Below are 20262 nucleotides of genomic sequence, written 5' to 3'. Positions count from 1 at the left end.
AGCAGTGAGTTTGAACTCTGTGTCAAATACTGAGCTTCAGTAAAGATTCAAGTTGCATTTATTTACCGTAATTGTCGGGCTATAAGCCGCTACTTTTTTGCACAAGCTTTGAACCCTGCAGCTTTTAGTCAGGTGCAGCTTTTCTAAGGATTGTCCATGATTTTTGTGATATCGTAAGAGGATTTGTTTTGTTTGTTCCGCTGTTGTACAGCACTACGTTGCCTGGCGGAAGGGCATGTGATCAGACACCTGTGATGGGAATAACGGCGTTACAAGTAACAGCGTTACTAATTACTATTCCTATCGTTACAACGCCGTTACAGTTACTAACAAGAAAATGCGGTCCGTTACTATTTTTCAACAAACAGACGGTTGAAGCTGTGTCGATTTGTTCCCCCTGTTCAAATCACGACCAAACAGCATCCAACAGTTGTTTATGTTTTTGATACCCATTTTGCAGAGGGATTGAAAAATGTATTGATAGCAATGTTGAATATTATTACACAGGAAAAAAAACAACTACATGTAAAATAATTACACCGTGACGCCTCTGCCTTTCTAAATGGAGGGACAGTAACTGCTTGTGTGTAAAACCTGTAAGCGTGTAAAACCTGCAGATTGTCAGATTAACAGTATTTTGTCTCCATCTGCCATTCTGCAATTCATCTCATGTAAACAATAAGGTGCCGCACAGCGTGACGTGAAAAAAGGCACATACCTTTGACGTTGCGTGACGAACTCTATATTCCTTGTCCACACGTAAATGCAAAAAAGGAGTTTTCAAAAATCTCCGTTCTCGGTGATTCGAAACGCCGTTTACATGTGGACAAAACAGCTGCGTTTTCAAAAATACCCCTGTAGGTGCGGACGCAGCGTAAAAGTGGTAGTAGTTTATTTTGCTTAATTGTGTCACGATCTGCGGAGGCAGACCGTGCGGTGGTGTGCGTGATGGACCCAGGTGCGAACACAAGTGAGGATACGGAGTGAATTTTAAACAAAAGCGAGCCTTTATTGTGGCTGGTGAAAACAAGGCAGAAGCGCAGTGACAAAACTAAACTATAACTAAACTGGGAAAGTAATACTAGGATAAACTATGAAGATACAGGTAACCAGAACTATGAGTACAAAGGCTGACTGATACAACATGGAGGGTAGGAACACAGACGACGCGACACAGACTGCATGAAACACAGAGACTAAATACACATGAGGGATAATCAGGGGAAGTGGCCACACATGGGAACACAGCTGACACACATGAACCTAACAACAGGACAGGAGAAGTGAAACTAAATACACTGACATAGAATACAGACTTTCAAAGTAAAACAGGAAACAGAGATTAGGCATGGAGATAAAATATGACATGAACTTAACATAACTGCATAGACAAGAAACGTAGACGCAGAAACCAGGGAGACTAAGTGCAGGGGGAGATGACATAAGGGAACAAGGCTAAATTGCAATCTAGAAATAAGCAAGGTGAACTAAGCTAAGGCACAAAAGAATATAAAAGATACATAAACCCAAACACTGGGTCGCTCGACCCAGGACCATGACACCACCCCCCCTCTAAGGGCTGGCTCCAGACAGCCCCAAACCAAAAAACGGACCACCAAGCCCGGGCGGGCGGCGGGGGACCAGGACGGAGGGCCCAGAACATGAACCAAAAACAGCTGACAGGAAAACACTGGAGCACATGACAAAAGTCCAAACACAAGTCAGGGGGCCGGCCTGGAGGGCCGCAACACAACAGCCCACAGTTCATGAGTTCAGGGGGCCGACCCGGAGGTCGAGGGCATAACAGTTCATGACTGAACAGTTCTGGAGGCCGACCGCGGAGCCAGCGGTGGCGACGAAGCAGTTCTGGAGGCCGACCGCGGAGCCAGCGGTGGCGACGAAGCAGGTCAGGAGGCCGGCCGTGCGGACGGCAGGGGCAACGATGTAGACGAAGCAGTTCTGGAGGCCGACCGCGGAGCCAGCAGTGGCGACGAAGCAGGTCCGGGGGCCGGCCGTGCGGACGGCAGTGGCGACGATGTGGACGAAGCAGGTCCGGGGGTCGCCCATGACGGCAACGACGTCCAGTCAGCGGCCTGGAAGGTGGCCGCTGACGCCAAACCAGGCGTGGACGACGTTTAGCAGGCCGAGCCGGACGTGGACGAAGCGATGGTTTGGCAGAAGCAGAGGCTGGACCAGGCGAGGCAGAAGCAGAAGCTGGAGCTGGACCAGGCGACGGCGTAGGCGCTGCAGGCGATGGAGCCGCAGGTGGTGGCGCTGCTGGTGACTGCGTGGAAGCCGCAGGTGGTGGAGCAGGTGGCGGCTGAACGGAACCACCAGACCCGTTAGCGGAGATGGCATGAGGCTGGACGGGCTCCCCGGGTCCTCCAGCTGACGTGGCATGAGGCTGGTGCGGTTCTCCTGAACCCCCAGCTGACGTGGCTTGAGGCTGGACGGGCTCCTCGGGCCCTCCAGCTGACGAGGCTTGAGGCTGGACGGGCTCCTCGGGCCCTCCAGCTGACGTGGCATGAGGCTGGACGGGCTCCCCGGGTCCTCCAGCTGACGTGGCATGAGGCTGGACGGGCTCCCGGGCCCTCCAGCTGACGTGGCATGAGGCTGGTGCGGTTCTCCTGAACCCCCAGCTGACGTGGCTTGAGGCTGGACGGGCTCCTCGGGCCCTCCAGCTGACGAGGCTTGAGGCTGGACGGGCTCCTCGGGCCCTCCAGCTGACGTGGCATGAGGCTGGACGGGCTCCCCGGGTCCTCCAGCTGACGTGGCATGAGGCTGGACGGGCTCCCCGGGCCCTCCAGCTGACGTGGCATGAGGCTGGTGCGGTTCTCCTGAACCCCCAGCTGACGTGGCTTGAGGCTGGACGGGCTCCTCGGGCCCTCCAGCTGACGAGGCTTGAGGCTGGACGGGCTCCTCGGGCCCTCCAGCTGACGTGGCATGAGGCTGGACGGGCTCCCCGGGCCCTCCAGCTGACGTGGCATGAGGCTGGTGCGGTTCTCCTGAACCCCAGCTGACGTGGCTTGAGGCTGGACGGGCTCCTCGGGCCCTCCAGCTGACGAGGCTTGAGGCTGGACGGGCTCCTCGGGCCCTCCAGCTGACGTGGCTTGAGGCTGGACGGGCTCCTCGGGCCCTCCAGCTGACGTGGCCGGTTGCTGGACGGGCTCCTCGGGCCCTCCAGCTGACGTGGCGTGAAGCAGCGGGGATGCTGCGGGGTGCCAGGTTGGCACACCCGGGCATCCAGCAGCAGATACAGAATGAGCCGCTGACTGGACAGGGAGCTGAGCCGCTGACTGGACAGGGAGCTGAGCCGCTGACTGGACAGGGAGCTGAGCCGCTGACTGGACAGGGAGCTGAGCCGCTGACTGGACAGGGAGCTGAGCCGCTGACTGGACAGGGAGCTGAGCCGCTGACTGGACAGGGAGCTGAGGAAAAACGGGCTGTTGAGGCATAATCCCACACAGAGAGAGAGCAGGTGAAAAACAGTCTATAGGGCTTACTATCTTAGCACAGGAGTCCATGAAGTGAGCAGTGTTAATGACCACCAGTTCTGTGCTAGCAAGCTTTAGGTTCTCAGGGTCTGCATCAGTCTTAACTGGCTTAAAGGCAAATGGCCCAGTCTCTGTAGTCACAGGAGGAGTCGACCTAAGCTTGTTGGACCTGATCGATGGCAGTGTAAGGCTCAGAGGGGCTGGATTAGCTATACGAAAAACAAGAATTGCCACCTCACCCACAAAAACAAGGCTTAGACCATTAGGGTGAGGTTCCTGGACAAACATTAAATACTCGGGTATGGACCTAACTAATGGCATGTTAGTAGCATGACTGTGATATGTTGGACAGACACATTTGCTGGAACCCGCACCCGTAGAGATCTGTGGCTTCAGAGTGATAGCTCTATTGAGTTGAGAGACAGACACAGGTAAAACAGCACTTGAACCCTTAACTGCAGCAGGTGACACATCAGGCTGTGAATGAGTGGAAACCCCGTTGTTCAAGGTCAAAACCTTATCTAGTGATGAGTTCACGGAAACAGGAGAAAACGGTGTCACATTAACCCTGATGTCAGCCTCCATCTCCTGATTGGAGGTAATAGTGCTGGAGCAAAACAGTTCAAAATCGCCCTGTTTGTTACCTTCAGGAAGACAGAATTCATGTTGTGGCATTACACAGTCCAGGTTACCATGATCTGCATTTATGTTTTCGTCTTGGCGGATTAACGTGAGTTCATGATCAGCATCTTCAGTCTTCAGTTCATTGGATATAGGAACAGCAGGCAAAACATGGTCACACATCATCTCACACACAGTCCTTTCATACATTATCTCATGACCTGCCTCCTCTGACATAGCCTTACTTGCTATGAAAGCACAGGGGCCTTCTTCGAGTAGCTTATTGGTGGGCAGAGCAGGCTCAGGAAGGGAGGCATTAGCCACAGATAACCCAGTCTGTGATGGAACACCAGGCACGTTACATGACACAGAAGAAAACACTTCCACCCCACTCCCCACACAATTAACATTAAGGTCTGTGGAAGTCTCTTTCAAACTAAGTGTAGTGTCAGAGGTCCCTACAGGATTACTAGGTTTGTCCATGATTGTCTTTGAAACAAAATCTCTTGGCTGTGGCTCGGTTAGCGGTGCATTACTCAGCCTAAAGTTAGCACTGGCTGATTCTGAAACAGTCTCTTTATTTTCGTTAACAGACACACACGAAACCGGGGATTCCCAAATCGGCTTAGGGGCTGGACAGTCAAACTCCTGTTTGGGTGGAGGTGACAAGAGCACAGGCGGAAACTCTCCAGTGCTGGGATTCACAGCCTGTGTGGGTCTTACTCCTTGTTCATAGAAGCCAGACGAACTGACCATACCATTCTCAGTACTAGAGTCAGCCATCTTCACGCTATGAGTCTCTTTTAACCTTGACTCTTGAATCTGAAGTTTTGAATCTAGTTCTTCTACAGTTTCAACGGGGGCTGATGATAAGAGACTGCATTCACTCACCTCCGGTCGTTGTGCAGTGCGACGGCGACGCGCACGTCGTCTCTTCTTGATTGTCGTTTCCGACGAACCAGACAGCGGCGCCTCATGCGCACCAGCCGGTGTCGCAGAGGCTGGGGAACTGGGTGATGACGGAGCGGTAGGTGAGAGTTCCTGGAAGCTCACGGGACCCCCGAGAGCCAGGCGAGTTCCGCGGAAAATCTCTTCGTAGTTAGGAGCGAGCCACGGCTCCCACCGGAGCTCTTCTTCTAGTTGCGCGCATACGGCGCGCTGCCGCTCCTCGAGGTCGAAATCCGTGCCCTCCACAATATCCTCGTGTTGCTCAGTGGAGGGCAAAACAGGCCGTAGCGATGCGCGACGGCGGCGTGAACGCCGCTTCCTCCTTGAAGCGGCCGTGGATAAAACTTGACTTTCCACGGCGACCAGCTCCTCGTCCTCCGACCACATCCGTGCTAGGTAGGAAGCCGGAGACGAGTAGTCCGATCGAGGCGGCGAGGGTGGGCGGCAGGTCCGAGACGGGGCGGCTGGCGAGAGCTCCTCCTCGGAGATGAGCCAGGGCTTCCAACGGAGCTCGTCCTCGCGATACGCCCGTAACACCTGCTGCTTCTCTTCCTCACCGAAGTCAATAGCCTCTGGCATCTCCGTACGCCGCGTAGTGCAGTCAGGCGATGGCGAAGATGCGGAAGCCGACGAAGCGCGAACCGACGGTGTCTCGGCAGCGAGCCTCACTGTTCCGACTCTGACTGTTTCTGGCTCGTGAGGCAGCGGGGTAACAATGCAACTGCATGGCTCTGGCGACGATTCACGCACACCGGGCAGCTGCTGCTGCGGGCGGAGTCGGAGGGTGGAGACGAGAAAGTCACTGATGAGGGGGTGCAGCGTCTCCCATAACCAGGGGAACACGGACACGCACACTCCTACTTGGCGGGCTAACTCTTCCCGTTCCTCCTCTCTGGAACAGTGCAGCCACTTGTCGCATAGTGACTCCACTGTCCGGATGATCTCCGTCTTTTGTGTCGCTGGGTCCGGCATGGTCGCGTCGTACTGTCACGATCTGCGGAGGCAGACCGTGCGGTGGTGTGCGTGATGGACCCAGGTGCGAACACAAGTGAGGATACGGAGTGAATTTTAAACAAAAGCGAGCCTTTATTGTGGCTGGTGAAAACAAGGCAGAAGCGCAGTGACAAAACTAAACTATAACTAAACTGGGAAAGTAATACTAGGATAAACTATGAAGATACAGGTAACCAGAACTATGAGTACAAAGGCTGACTGATACAACATGGAGGGTAGGAACACAGACGACGCGACACAGACTGCATGAAACACAGAGACTAAATACACATGAGGGATAATCAGGGGAAGTGGCCACACATGGGAACACAGCTGACACACATGAACCTAACAACAGGACAGGAGAAGTGAAACTAAATACACTGACATAGAATACAGACTTTCAAAGTAAAACAGGAAACAGAGATTAGGCATGGAGATAAAATATGACATGAACTTAACATAACTGCATAGACAAGAAACGTAGACGCAGAAACCAGGGAGACTAAGTGCAGGGGGAGATGACATAAGGGAACAAGGCTAAATTGCAATCTAGAAATAAGCAAGGTGAACTAAGCCAAGGCACAAAAGAATATAAAAGATACATAAACCCAAACACTGGGTCGCTCGACCCAGGACCATGACAAATTGTTTACTAAATGTTTGTTTATATTTGCATTTAGAGGTATGAAATATGATTCATTACATACGTTTGTGGTTGTTACAGTAAAATTATATAACTTTTTCTACTCTGATTTTATGTATTTTGTCTCATTTTAGATCAATTGTGTTAATACAATATGTCAAAATGAAAACATGACTGTAAATTGAGACACGTGAGGTTGTGCTGAAAAGGATGATACCAAACAAGGCAAAGTGAATAGTTTTTAAAGGTGAAATGTGGAGGGAAATCAAAAGTAGTTAAAAATGGCCAATTATACCCTGGACGCCACAGGGTTAAACATTCTTTGTTGTTTTTTTTAAGTAACGCAATAGCTACTTTTCCAAGTAATTAACTACTTTTAGAATATTGTAACTCAGTTACTAACTCAGTTACTTTTTTGAAGAAGTAACTAGTAACTATAATTAATTACTTTTTCAAAGTAACTTGCCCAACACTGTCAGACACAGTATCGGGGTTCAAGAGTGGTATGTTGGTCACATGTCCTTCGAACCAGGCTTGCGAAAAGCAAGTTATGTCCAACTCCACCAGTGGATTCTGACAGCGTGGAAAAGTGTGAAAACATCCATGATCAACAGCGGATTTCGAAGGGCTGGACTGCTGCATGATGGAGAGGAGGACACTGCCACAGCCCTTCAGAGGGTGTTCGACTCCGACACTGACAACGAGGATTTCTTTGGTTTTGAAAGTGACAACGAAGGAGAGAAGCGAAGAGTGGATGATGAAGCCATCCTAAGCCTGTCCTGACACTGCAGAAGAGGACTTTGGTGGTTTTAGTGCGCAGGAAGAAGAGAAAGATGGTGGTGAATGACTGACTTTTCTTCTTGTTAAAGTCGTGTCACTGCACCTGAGCCTAAAAGGTAGGCAGAATCTATTTTTCTGGTGTGCTGTAGGTTATTGTTATGTACTACATTTGTTACTCATTTATGAAGCACAGTACATGTTTCGTACTTGTAATTACCGGTACTTGTACGTATACCTAAAAAGTTATGCAAATATGTACCCCTAACTTGTTTTTCAAAATATTATTAAAAGGGATGTGTCTCCAAACAGCCATCTCTTTCCTGACAATTCCCTTGCATATTCCCCGTGCATATTCTCTTACATATGATAAGTCAACATTGAAACACCTGCGGCTTTTAGTCAGGTGCAGATAATGTATGTACAAAACAGGATATTCCCCTGATTTTAGCTTGTGCGGCTAATATTCAGGTGCACTTTGTAGTCCAGAAAATACGGTATATTTCCTATCACCTTAAATCTTCACTCAAAGACAAGTGTCTTTGACAGAGTATATATAGATGTGTTATATATAGGAGCCAAATATTGTTCTTTTAATATGTTGGCATTACTAAATTTGGCTCAATGCTTACATATATGTGGAAAAAGCAAATTTACGAGCTGTGAAAACTGTTTCTGATAGAATGAAGAGTAGACTGATATATCAAATATCCCTTTATTGGGTGAGAAAATCAGACCATGTCATAACTGCTTTAAGTCACACAGAATAGATATCAGAGCCTTAAACAGGCTGACTTCTGCTAAATGGGTCAAACTGGGCAGAAAGTATACAAACACATAACATCCTTATAGAATATGATGTAACACTATAGATCAACTTACCTCAGAATATATAAAGCATATAAACAATTACAGCAATATGATGCAACCAACACAGCAGTACTACTAATCCAAAATACTCAAAGCTTCATAGAACTGAAACAAACATTTATTTTTAGCTCCATTCTGCTGCTGATACATACTTTAGGTTTCTGAATATTAAACTTGTTGCTGCCTTTCATAGTGTGTAACTTGAAGGCCCTGAGTACTAGTGATGGGATTTCCGGCTCTTTTTAGAGAACCGGCTCTTTTGGCTCCGAACCTGCTCTTCAGGTTGTTTTGTTGCTTTAATTAATTTATTATTACAATAATATAAAATTATGCACAAAAGGAATTAATTACTAATGTAAAAGTGGTTTTATTTATATATGTTTATATATAAATATATGCAGTGGCCCCTAGAGACAAAACATGTACAAACTCCAAAAGCACGTACAAACTCTAAAACACATTTCTAGCATGAACTGAACTTCCAAAACAGAGCTACCTAGATCACTTAAATTACACAATTGAAAGCATATGTGTATGCTTTGTGTATTTATACACTCATATATATTCAAATATTTTTTTTTAAAAGTTCATTTATCTCTTACTACCACACACCGGTCGTTGGTACTTGCTGGCTTGTGTAGCCTCTTGGTAACAAAAGCTCAACACTGCGCCTAGCATCCTGGAGCACTTCTGTTGTCTTTTGTACATGTTTTGGGTTTTTGCGTGCTTCTGAGGATACGTCCACACGTACATGGGTATTTTTGAAAACAGAGATTTTCTGTTTTTGTTTTAAAAAATAATCCCGTCCACATGTAAATGCAGAAATGAAGGAAAACGCTGCTAGGAACATGCCAAAGCAACAGGTGCCGATATATTCCTAAACGTGTAGAAATGTTGGCCAATCAGAAGTCTAGAAGCCTCGGTGGGAAATAGTAAACAAAGGTGGGGCGTAGAAGCAGATCCGAGTCGTATGTGTGGAGGGACAGTAACTGTGTGTGTATATGTAAGCATTTAAACACTGCAGAGAGTACAATTAACAGTAACAGTATTGTAGAAATCATTTCACCGGAAAAAAAAGTGGCGCACAGTGTGACGTCAAAAAAGGCGCACATCTTTGATGCTGTGTTTTCTTCATTTTTCTCATCCACGCGTAAATGCAAAAACAGAGTTTTCGAAAATATCCACCCTGACAGGCATTTTTAGAAATCAACGTTTTCAGTGACCGAAAACGCCCTTTCCGTGCGGACGAAAGGTGCAAACGCATAGAAAAATCTGCGTTTTCAAAAGTACCCGGGTACGTGTGGACGTAGCCTGAGTTTTTATGTGTTTTGTGAGTTTTTACGTGCTTCTGAGTTTTTACGTGTTTTGAAGTTTGTACGTGCTGCTTTGTCTCTAGGGGCCACCGTAAATATACTTTTATTTATTCACTCCACATAAAATGTAATAAATAAATCATATAATACAAAAACCAACTACTCATAGTTCAACTTTTAACTATTTAAATTTTCAGCTTCTCCTTTTAAACAAATTTAAAATGAAACAACACAAAACACTACAAACCACAACACAATTAAATATAAATTAAAATATGAAAAGAAGATGCATATTCTCTGTCATATGGGCCTGCATGAATAAACTTTCTGAATCCTTTCATCTGCAACTGAAAATAGTTGTGGATGATTACTATACCTTTTTAATGTGACATTGTTGTCCCTGGTTCTCTTTTCCTCCAGCTCTGTTCCTGTGCTACTGCGACTGTAACTACCGCCCCTCCCCCCTCTGCCCAGCGTGAAGCACAAGGCTCGCGTGCGGAGTGAAACGAAGAAAAGTGCGAGAGAGAGGGTGAGAGAAAGAAAAAGAAAAAAAAAACCACGGCTCGTGATAAGGAGCCGGCTCACGTCGTTCACGTCAAAGATCCGGCTCTAAGAGCCATTTCGTTCGCGACCGACCCATCACTACTGAGTACTTTCTCCCACACTGAAAACACTGGAATGATAACATTATTTGAACATTACCTAATAAGACTGATTCAGGACAGACTATTAGTTATGTTAAACTTTTCTAGCAGTCCTTCACAAACAGGGAACAGTCTGTCTATTCTCTCCATCTGTCAGCTGCTGCTGGCTCTTCCTCCTCCTCTTCCTCACACACTGCTGAGTTTGTCCTGGTGGCAGTGTTGCCAACTTAGCGACTTTGTCGCTATATTTAGCGAGTTTTCAGACCCCATAGTGACTTTTTCTAAAAAAAAGTCGCTAAAAAAAGACGTGAAAGCGCGTATTGCTTTTACTCTCAACAAGCAGCGGGTGCTGTAACGCAGTCAGTTCTTCTTTTACTCTTTTACTCTTATGCTGTTTTGTGGATCACAAGGTTTAAAACTACTTATAAACACACACACACAAAGTAACTCCACCAGAGTGCCTATTTCGGGTCACTTTGCCGGTCCAAGCCCGGGTAAAGGAGCAGGGTTGGAATTGTGACATTAAAAAAAACAATAATTGCTAACAGAAATTTAATTTGTAGTTCTAAATAAACTCTAAATGGATTTAGGACGTTTTTTACTCACTTTATGTCTCTTCCAAGATGTTATTTCTCTCTCCAACAACATAGGTTACAATTACATTAGCATGACCAATTATGCAAATTAGGTGATGACGTCATTTAGCGACTTCTAGCGACTTTTAGGACAACCAATAGCGATTTTCCTTACTGAGGAGTTGGCAACACTGCCTGGTGGATCATCAGGGGTGCAAAGCCTCGCAGATGATGTTCAGTAGTGGGTCCCTCAGTCCCCTCTTTGGACACTTGCAGTCGTCACACGTGGAAATCAAATATGTGATAAGCTGCAGGATTCAAACACAAGTGTAATTTATAAATACATGTTCATACTTTTATTACACAATCAGAGAGAAAGAAACAGAGAGTGCAGGACAGACAGACAGGTGACAGTCTCAGGTGTACACACTGCTACAAAACAGCACAAGAGAAGGAGGATTTAGTGTTTGTGTTATTACGAGTGCTAAACAAGAAGAGTTCCAGATGGTCCAGTGGACACATGTGTGACTCCTGTGATTAAAGCATCTTTCTTTCAGCTTAACGAGTGAACCGTCGGCTCGTTCAAACACACGTTAAAGACCGTTTGGCTCGACACCACCGAACAGAGGCAGCAATATAACATAGCTAACATTAACAGTGCAGTGAATCCTGCTTGTGCCGTCATATTCAGGACTGCAAACCGAGCAGCATCACTGACTTTCAGCTTGTTGTGTTTGTGGATATATGACTGACTTTAATTATCCATAAAATCATCACATTCTCTGTAAGATTAAGGTTGACTATTGGATGGCGTATATTTTAAAGTAAAAGCTTTAAAACCAAGTAAATGCTGAAAGTGCAAACATCGCTAATGTCACATAACTTTGCTGACATGTGGCCAACAGTTTTGTTTTAATGTTCTTCATTAATAAACATTTGCACATAAAGAAGTGACATAATATTCAGTACTTACTTTTAAAAGTTTACTCTTTCGCCGCTCGTCTTCCACCATTTTTTTCGGCAAAATTATCCACACCAACTGCCGCACTATGAAGTCTGGGATATGTTGGGCCATGAAGTCTGCACCGCCACATCCTTAAAATTCAGGGAAATGAAGGACCCCTTTGAGCACCGCATTTCGAGCAGCCTTCGAATTGGGACAGCCTTCGTCGCGTCGCTGTGACGTAATCGGCCTTAAAATGCGGCCTTTAAGGCTGCAGACCCTGAATTGGGATACAGCCAGGGACTTTCACAATCAAACAGGAAACAGCATGGAAAGCAGACATGACAACACGAACTTGAGAACATGGACAAGACAACAAGAAACATGACAGACTAAAGCGGAAGACCTAATTGAAACATAAGTAAACTAAACTTAAGGCAACCAAATGATAATCCTATTACTCAAAATTTAAAGGGATAATTTAGGAACTCAAAACGTAAACTGAGACCCAGGATCGTAATATTAACATAGAAAATTCACATTCAATGTGGGCATTGCTGGTTACTGTAATTAAATTACTTTTCCACTGAAAAAGTAGAGTAAGTAATTACTGTTCATTTTTAGGTATTTTAATTACAGTTACTTACAATGTACTTGGATTACATTGTAAAATAATTAAACTCGCTGAAAATCATTATTTAATTTCAATAATTTATCTTCTAAAGGTAAAAATAAACTCTGCCGCTTTAACATCGCTGTAGTGCAGCTGCACGTCATTTCGTGCCAGTTTGCTGCATAGTCGTATTCTACAGCGGAAAATGTCGGACTCGGCTGAAGCGAGTGGCTGTTTCATGACATGGACATATTCCCGTCTCTTAACTTTTCTGAAACAAGCAGACAGGAAAATTATAGTAATATGTAAGCTATGTCCTGGGGAAAAAAAAAAACTATCGGCTGCTGTTAATAGCATGAGTAATCTACTGAAGTGCCTGAAAGAGCATAGACGAACACTTCTGAGTGATCCTTGTTCATCATCCATGGATAACACCGCGGCAACTCCTGCTAAGCAGCAGAACCTGATTTTACTTCAGCAGCACAGAAAGCGTCTGAAGGTGAGCTTAAAAAATGACTGCAGGCTACATAGCTGGACTGGCTGGACAGGGCATCGGGCAAATGCCCGGTGGGCCGATGGTGATTTTTGGTTTTTATGGGCCGAGGGGTTTTTTTTTCTTCGTTTTTTTCCGTAACGGTATGATGCCAGTATTTTCCCACATTTTCTAGATATTGTACCAGTACTGTGTGTAAAATTCCATCAAAAAGTCAATTAAGTTTTTCTCATCTGTCTTTCAATCTCCTTTCACCTTTTAAAGGTTGCCATGTTAGAAAAAATATTTTGCCCTGCCATGCTGTTTATTGATGTGGCAAATGAATGGTTTATGAAAATATACCTAAATCTGTCATCAGTAATCAGTAATGATCATGTCTCACCTCTGGTCTTCTCTGTCTTAATTTCAGGTTTTCACCATGTGTTGTAGATAGTTCAGGAGGTTAACTCAACCAAGCAGTCTACTTTCGGGTACTGTTTAGAATACCAGAATAGGGAGGATGCGTAGGTTTAAGTTTTTTAGATTGATACATATAATAATAATAATAATATTACATTTTGTTTGAGGGCGCCTTTCAGAAAACCAAGGTCACCTTACAAAAAACACAATTAATAAAAGGAACAGTAGTCATAAAATACATAAAATAAGTTAAAATTACAAAACAGAGCGTGACAACAGATAAAATCAGTATTAAAGTGAATAAGCCAGTTTAAACAGATGTGTTTTGAGCTGTGTCTTAAATACGGAGAGGGAGTCAATATTTCTTAGTGCAGGGGGAAGAGAGTAGGGCTGTTCGATATAACGATATATATCGGATGACGATATAAAAACGTCTATCGTTTCATTTTACGCTATCGTTTGTTTCGTGGTGTCGCAAAATAAACTGTTTACGGCAATATTTTTTCATTATTTTGATGGTCACTGTAGTGGCTATATTAATTTCCTAAAGTTCTCTCTTTCTCTTATATTTAATATAACCACACTACAGACGGACAAGCGCTTGTTTTTATGCGTTGTCGTTAGCAACAACGACGGTAAAACCACCTCGTGTCCGCTTGTTTATTTTCCACATAAACCTTTCACAATAAAGCTCAAGATCCTGTTGAGACTTTTCAAAATAAACTGAATCACGTGAAAGATGCAGAGTATTTACGGATGAGAAGCAAAAAAGAGCCGTCAGGTGCTAAAAAATAAACCTTAGACTCAAACATTAGAACAGGCTTTTCCCCGCAGCACGCTGTGTTATAAATACTAACAGAGAAAACGGCGGCCGTTACAACCTATGTCTAAAAATGTATCGTTTCATGCATTGGTTAAAACGCTCGACTCCAGGTACGCGACGCCCAGCTGGAAACACTTCACGCAAGTCGAGCTCCCGACATTCACAGAATTTACAGAAAATGTTACATGTTTGTGATTTATATCGTTATCGGACGATAGATGTCTTGATATCGGGATATGAGATTTTGGTCATATCGCACAGCCCTAGAAGAGAGTTCCAGAGCCGGGGAGCAGAGCGACTGAAAGCTTTGTTCCGCATAGTAATAAGGTGTGAGGATGGAACAGTAAGATGAATAGCAGATGATGATCTGAGAGGGCGGGAAACAGTGGTGATATGGAGCAGGTCACACAAATATGAAGGAGCAGATTTATGGATACACTTGTATGTAAGAAGTAAGATTTTAAAATTTATCCTGGCTTCTATGGGCAACCAGTGAAGCTGCTGAAGAACTGGGGTAATATGAGCTCTTAACGGAGTACGGGTTATGACCCGAGCTGCAGAATTATGAAGAAGTTGGAGTTTATGAAGGGACCTTTTAGGGAGACCAAATAGGAGGGATGGCAGCAGCATGGGGAGTAAGGAAGGGACAGAGTCGGTTAATATAACGTAAATAGAAGTAAGCAGAGCGGGTTATGTAATTAATGTGAGACTGGAATGAAAGAGTATTATCAAGTATGACACCCAAACTCTTAACTTGAGGGGAGGGAAGGGTAGGGGGGTGTGACTAATACCAATGGAAGCTAACCAGTTCAGGAGAATATTGTGAGAAATGGTATCAAATGCCGCACTAAGATCAAGAAGGATGCGAATGGATAGTAGACCAGAATCAGCTGCCATCAGAAGGTCATTGGTAATTCTTAACAGAGCAGTTTCTGTGCTATGATTGGGGCGGAAACCAGATTGAAATTGTTCATAGAGATTATGGTCATTGAGATGTAAATGAAGCTGGGCGGCAACAACTTTTTCAAGAATTTTTGAAATAAAGGGGAGATTTTATATAGGGCGAAGATTATCAAAGTTATTGGGGTCTGCACCAGGCTTTTTGAGAATTGGAATAACAGAAGCCTTTTTCAGTGCTTCAGGAACAATTCCAGAGTTCAGGGAGGAATGAATAATATTGGTTATGAGAGGTGCTAACGAGGGAAGACAGGCTTTAACTAACACAGTAGGGAGATGGTCAAGTTGATAGGTGGATGACTTAGATTTTTTAATGAGATTAGATACGTCAGTTATGGAGGGAAGAGTAAAGGTTGAAAATAACTGACAGGAAGACAGTGGGGGAACCAGGAAGTCTACTTCAGAGTCAGGAGCTCCTAAAGAGTTAAGTTGGCGGTGAATATCTGAGATTTTACAAGTGAAAAAAGAGATAAGAGAGTTGCAAAAATCAACAGAATACATCTGGGAGGGGAATGTGTCTGGAGGTTTTGTAATTTTACTGAACAATGAATAGAGGGACCTGGAGTTACCTTCATTAGAACTAATTAAACCAGAGTAGTAAGCAGATTTGGCTGAGGCAATGCAGTCCTTATAGAACAAAACATGATCATTGTGCATTTCTTTGGTTTACCTCCGACGCAGGTCGGAGGTAAACCATGGAGCTGAACGGGAAAATGAGACAGTTCGATGTTTAAGGGGAGCAAATATGTTAAGAAGGTTATGAAGGTTGACATTATAATGACAAACGAGTTCATGAGGGGTTGAGGAGCAGTGGATAGATTAAAGGTCATGGACGGCAGATGAAAAAACAGCTGGGTTGATATTACAAATTTTCCTAAAAGTGATATTACGAGAGATACAGGTTTTGGAAGCGGTTATGTTTGCATCAAAAGAAATAAACATATGATCAGATTGGGGAAACAATGTGGCTTTACAATGGGTGGGGGTAATGCCAGAACAACAGACCAAATCCAGGATATGACCTTTGGAATGGGTAGGAAATTTTATGTTCCTTACAAGCCCAAAACTTTCCAGGCAAGAGGTAAAATCTCTGGAAAGAGGGATTAGGATAGGTGGCCAATAAACAGTACATATGATGGTGGGGGTAGATCCAGGGAGCTGTAGTGCAGTGTATTCATATGAATGGGAGGGAGGGGCAGAGACAGGGAGCACTTACCAGAGCCTCCGGTGAATTATCGCGAGACCTCCGCTCCTCCCCGAGATGCGAGGTTGTCAGGTGTAAACAAACTCAGATGGAGTGGAGTCGTTGAGAGAAACAAAGTCATTAGGCTGTTGCCATGTTTCAGTCAAACAAAGAAAGTCCAACTTACGATCACAGAGGAGATCATGTACGAGATGTCTCTTACCAGTGAGAGAGTGGATGTTTAATAGACCAAACTTGATGCTGGAGTTACCATGCCTGACAGTAGGCTTAGTTGATATAGCCAGGTGGGCCAGCACACTGTGGTCAACAGCCCGGTCAGTCTTGCAGGGAGGACGATGAGTTTTTGACCAGATGGAAAATATTGAGTTAGTGTCACTGATGTTGAACTTTCGCCGAAGCCCTCGGTGGATATACCTGCGGCGGGGCTGGAAGGCGATGTCTGGGTAGAAGTATAGAGCCACAGGTGGAGAGACAGCCAGGCACAAATGGAGCCGCAAAAGATCCGTAGCAGAGTACTGGAGAAGAGCTGTCGCCGGGTGATGAATGATGGATAAAAAAACCCAAGTGAGCACGAGCCACACCACCACCCTGTGGAGCCGCATCTTAATCAGGGCCGAGCACTGAACACAAACGGAGGGACCGAACAACCAGCTGACAGCTGCAGCGCAAGCAATAGAAGCCCGCAAATATTGCGCAAACAAGTCAAAACAGGGTCGCGCCTTAAATACTTGATTTAAATTGTCGTCAGTAGGGATGGGTATCGAAACCCGGTTCTTGTTGAGAACCGGTTCCCACTGTTTTAATACCTTGGAATTGTTTGCCATTTTTGCAAACGATTCCAGTTGCCCCGAATGACGTCACCACGTTGCGGAGCGTCATTTACCTGGCAGGAAACATGGCGGCTCAAACGCTCAAAAGTTTGGTTATACTTTACGAGAACGGATGACAACGGGGCAACTTGCAATACTTGCAAAGTAGATATTTCATTTAAAGGAGGAAACACTATGAATATGCAAAAGCATTTGCTCACAAAACACACGATAACCTTAAATGAATGTTGTGTTTTTAATTCCGCTCCGGACTCGTGAATCTCAACCCAGCAGCAGCGGTAACGTTTGCACGTCCTTTCCTGTTAATGCGGCAGGTAAATAATCAACTAACGATGCATATTATGTTAGCGCGATCTGCTTTATTACAAAACCTGCCATTACTGTGCGCTGCATTTAGGTGACCACGATGAGAGAGACAGACAGAGTCTGGCTGGCTCAGATGCTGGCATTTCTCGCTGCAGTCTACTGGTAGCGTCTCCTTTCAGACCAGGATAGACGAATGTCACCGAGCAGTGACTAAGTTTGTGGTAAAAGACTTGCACCCATTTGCCACAGCAGATGCCCCCGATTTTCGGTAAGTGAATGTGTTTAATTGTAGGCAGGGACATTACTGGATATTCTTGTGTAATTGCTACAGAATAATTTATGTTATACTTTGTTATTGCTACAGAAGAATATTTATTTTATTATTTTACATTTACAATTTTTTTTCCTGGGGACCCTGTGACACCACTTTGAAGAGCTGTAGGCTGTGGATCTCTTAAGATCTCACTGTTGGGTTTGTAAGGCCATGTTACTCCTAAATTTCTATCTTGTTCAAAGAGAAGATATAAAACAAAGTTCTAAGCTAATCGACCTTAGTGTTTTCCTTTTTTAAAAAGAATCGATAAAGAATCGGATCGTTAAACAGAATCGAAAATGGAATCGGAATCGTGAAAATCTTATCAATACCCATCCCTAGTCGTCAGCAACTTAAAAAAAAATAATAATAATAGTAGATAATAATAACCGGTGAGCAGCGGCAGCCAAGTGCGCCAGCGTTCACTCGACCGGAAGTCAGAGGGTTAACTCCTCCATACATATATACCAACAAGACAGTGTATGTCACTGTGACAACAGTGTTCGTTTTCATTCAAAGGCTTTATGGTTTTTCCTATAATACCTGGTGGGCCGGTCTCTAGTCAAAATGCCCAGGCCGATTTTTTTGTCCCAGTCCAGCCCTGCCAGGCTACTTAGTGGAACAGATGCTACCGCTGCGTACTGTAGAGTGTCCGTCTTTAATAAAATGTATTTATTATTTAAAGAGTTTAATTTCTATTGTTTGTCCACTGAAGGTTTATACGGATTATAAGAAGTATTTAGTTAAATACTTATGTAGTAATTAATTAAGTAATTAAGTTACTTTTCTGACACAGTAATTAGATAAGTAGTTTAAATACAATATACAATATTGACTAAGTAATTAGTAATGAATTACTTTTTTGAAGTAACTTGCCCAACACTGCATGTGGATGTAATTCACTTTATGTTTCATTGAGTTTATGTGATTCTACTTGAGTTACATTTGTGTTTAGGACATTTTAACATGAACATCCATTCATAATCCAATTTTCAATTCAATTTATTGTGTTTTTAAAACTCAATAAATTACCATTTATTTCTTTAGTTATTTTATGCAATGTCTTTTATGAAAACACATTTTGTTTGTCAGATATTCTTTGAGATTTGTAGCTTCCCTGTGACACATTCACCCCCATTAGCACGACATCTGCTGGTTTCCTCTTACTGGCGCAAAGTGGATGATAAACAAACAAGAGAAACGGGACTTGCGTCAGAAAAGCCGATCAGCTGATCATTGATCAGTTTTATGATTGAAGTAGCAACAGGAGAGGGAGAGAATGAGAGAAGAACAGGCAGCTGTGCAACGTAAAGACAGAATATGTCATGGTCCTGGGTCGGTGACCCAGCGCTTTAAGTTTATTATTATCATTCTTCTAGTTTATTCTGATTTTGTATTTGTTCTTAGGGTTTGAGTTGTGTGTTTCTATCATCCCTACTTGTGTCTCTCCTCTGTGTTCTGTTTGTGTCCCCAGTTGGTTGTGTAAAACAGTCTGTGTGTTTCCTGTTTTACTTTGTAGGTTTGTGTCTTGTTATGTCCATTAGTTCCAGCTGTGTCCCTGCCTGTCTGCCATTTCCTAATTACCCGGTGTGTGTATTTATACTGCGTGTCTGCCTGTGCTCCTCGTCGCGTCATCTGTGTTCATTCCCTATGTTTCTCTATGTCTCCCTGTTCTGCTGTCCTCATCTGCCATCTCTGAGTTTCTCCCACTGACCTTATGTTCCAGGTTTGTTTGTTAGTTTCACCCAGTTTAGGTTTATGTTCAGTCCTGCTCTCACTTCTGTTATTTTCACTGTAAATGAACCTCCACTCGCATCTCCATCACCGTCTGCATCTTGGGTCCTCATTTATTCATCACACGACTGCTGCCCCAGTCGTGACAGTATAACTCCAGCTTTGTGTCTTTTTTCATTGTAGCTCAAGTACGGGACAAACTGTGTTCCTTTTCAGCTCAATACAAAACGTGAAATATTTTCTCTGAATACGGGACGATTGCGTTTTTTTACGGGATGGTTGGCAACTCTACTAACTAACCTTATAAACAAAATAAAGTTCAATATCAGTAGCATCATAGCACCCACCCAGTTGTATAGAAACTCTGTCATGCTAGCCAGTATGCAGTACGAGTTGTTGTGATTGAAGGTAAAAAGTCAGCACAACGAAAATAAACTCCACCTAAACTTGGTTTATAACTAACCAGATAGACTGCAGGTCATAACTTCTTAGCTGAAGTTCAGTTCACCTGACACTCAGACCAGCAGCCACCTCGGGTCTCTCCTCCTCCTCCTACCTCCCCTTTCCTTCATCCACCTGCTGGCCTCTGTGGAAGCTCCGCCATAGCCACCACCAAACAACTGAGTTATTTTTACACATCGGCCAGCATCTGGCCAATCCACCACCTCTCATTGTTCATGGCATGAACAATGAGAGGTGGTGGATTAGCCAGATCCACCACCGGTATAAACTTTATACCGTTACAAAAAACATCATCGGCCCATAC

General features: G+C 44.4%; 1 protein-coding gene across 1 annotated transcript; it reads right to left on the bottom strand.

The window, feature by feature from the left end:
• Positions 1 to 2135: 2135 nt before the first annotated feature.
• LOC109199601 (uncharacterized) lies at positions 2136 to 6701 on the bottom strand. The gene is made up of 3 exons (XM_025905200.1): positions 3140 to 6701; positions 2993 to 3014; positions 2136 to 2187 (listed from the first exon to the last, which is right to left on the bottom strand). Exons 1-3 carry the CDS (start codon positions 6033 to 6035, stop codon positions 2136 to 2138), a joined length of 2970 nt encoding a protein of 989 aa, XP_025760985.1. The 5' UTR covers positions 6036 to 6701.
• Between the last annotated feature and the right edge of the window lie 13561 nt (positions 6702 to 20262).

This window comes from Oreochromis niloticus, linkage group LG3, assembly GCF_001858045.2.
Source record: "Oreochromis niloticus isolate F11D_XX linkage group LG3, O_niloticus_UMD_NMBU, whole genome shotgun sequence".
Taxonomy (NCBI): Eukaryota; Metazoa; Chordata; class Actinopteri; order Cichliformes; family Cichlidae; genus Oreochromis; species Oreochromis niloticus.
The sequence above is the reverse complement of the archived record's forward strand: the minus strand, read 5'-3'. Positions and strand labels throughout refer to the sequence as shown.

What these genes read in the sequence shown, in the direction of transcription:
- LOC109199601 (XM_025905200.1), bottom strand. Translation starts at nt 6,035, where the DNA reads ATGCCGGACCCAGCGACACAAAAGACGGAGATCATCCGGACAGTGGAG. An exon ending in GCAACCGGCCACGTCAGCTG is followed by an intron (nt 3,015 to 3,139) that starts GAGGGCCCGAGG and finishes GCCACGTCAGCT; the next exon opens with GGGGTTCAGGAGAACCGCAC. An exon ending in GGTTCAGGAGAACCGCACCA is followed by an intron (nt 2,188 to 2,992) that starts GCCTCATGCCAC and finishes CGCCTGGTCCAG; the next exon opens with CCTCTGCTTCTGCCAAACCA.